Source organism: Panulirus ornatus, chromosome 32, assembly GCF_036320965.1.
Source record: "Panulirus ornatus isolate Po-2019 chromosome 32, ASM3632096v1, whole genome shotgun sequence".
NCBI lineage: Eukaryota > Metazoa > Arthropoda > Malacostraca > Decapoda > Palinuridae > Panulirus > Panulirus ornatus.
The window spans coordinates 18,158,275-18,159,067 of record NC_092255.1 but is presented as its reverse complement, the minus strand read 5'-3'; the positions used below and the strand labels follow the sequence as shown (position 1 = coordinate 18,159,067).

Genomic DNA, 793 nt, shown 5'->3' with positions numbered 1-793 from the left:
TTCACGTTTTTGGTTTTCTGACGTGTGAATTGGAACGACGGTGGTATACCGGGGTCGACGTGCTGTCAGTGGATTGAACCAGGACATGTGAAGCGTCTGGGGTAAACAATAGAAAGGTCTGTGGGGCCTGGATGTGGACACCGAGATCAAACAATGATAGTGACAACACATTCAAACTAGTCTCTCCCACTAATGTCAGGAGAACACCCACCTGTAGAAGAACTGCTCGAGGCCGCCGGCCACAGAGCTGCTGACCCTCGTCAGGCAGGTGCCGCCGTATGCCTTGACCATCCTCATGGTGTCCCGAAACACGTCCGTGCACCACCTCACAAGCGGTGGTGATCGGTGGTCTGTTGTGGGCGGCCTGCGCTCTTACACTCTGGTCCCCTCCCCGCGGGAGCAAAAATTAGCTTCTAAGGCACCCCTCACACCCTCACTCTCTCTCTCTCTCTCTCTCTCTCTCTCTCTCTCTCTCTCTCTCTCTCTCTCTCTCTATCCTGATGGATCGTTATGGTCGCAGCGCCTTTGCTCAGAGTGTTAGATCTTTTGCGGATTTAGTTGGCGTGTCTTACGCTGGATTCACGTCCCATGTAGGGAACTCGAGAGAGAGAGGGAGAGACGGAGAAGTAAAGGGTAGCAGCTGAAGTTATATACTATCGTTCACAGCTTCACAGACGCCGTTCACAGCTTCACAGACGCCGTTCACAGCTTCACAGACGCTGGATGGGGGGAGGAGATAGAGAGAGAGACACGATGCACCAGGGCGTCAAGCCAGCACTACTGTGCCACTATG

The 793-nt window shown here is 53.7% G+C and overlaps 1 protein-coding gene across 1 annotated transcript in view; it reads right to left on the bottom strand.

Moving 5' to 3' along the window:
* The window catches only part of LOC139759086 (NPC intracellular cholesterol transporter 1 homolog 1b-like), a 35,169-nt gene extending 34,376 nt beyond the window's left edge, over window positions 1–793 (bottom strand). The window contains exon 1 of the mRNA XM_071681034.1: window positions 212–793. Coding sequence (XP_071537135.1) covers window positions 212–297 — 86 coding nt within the window. The 5' untranslated portion in view covers window positions 298–793. The remainder of the gene's footprint in view (window positions 1–211) is intronic.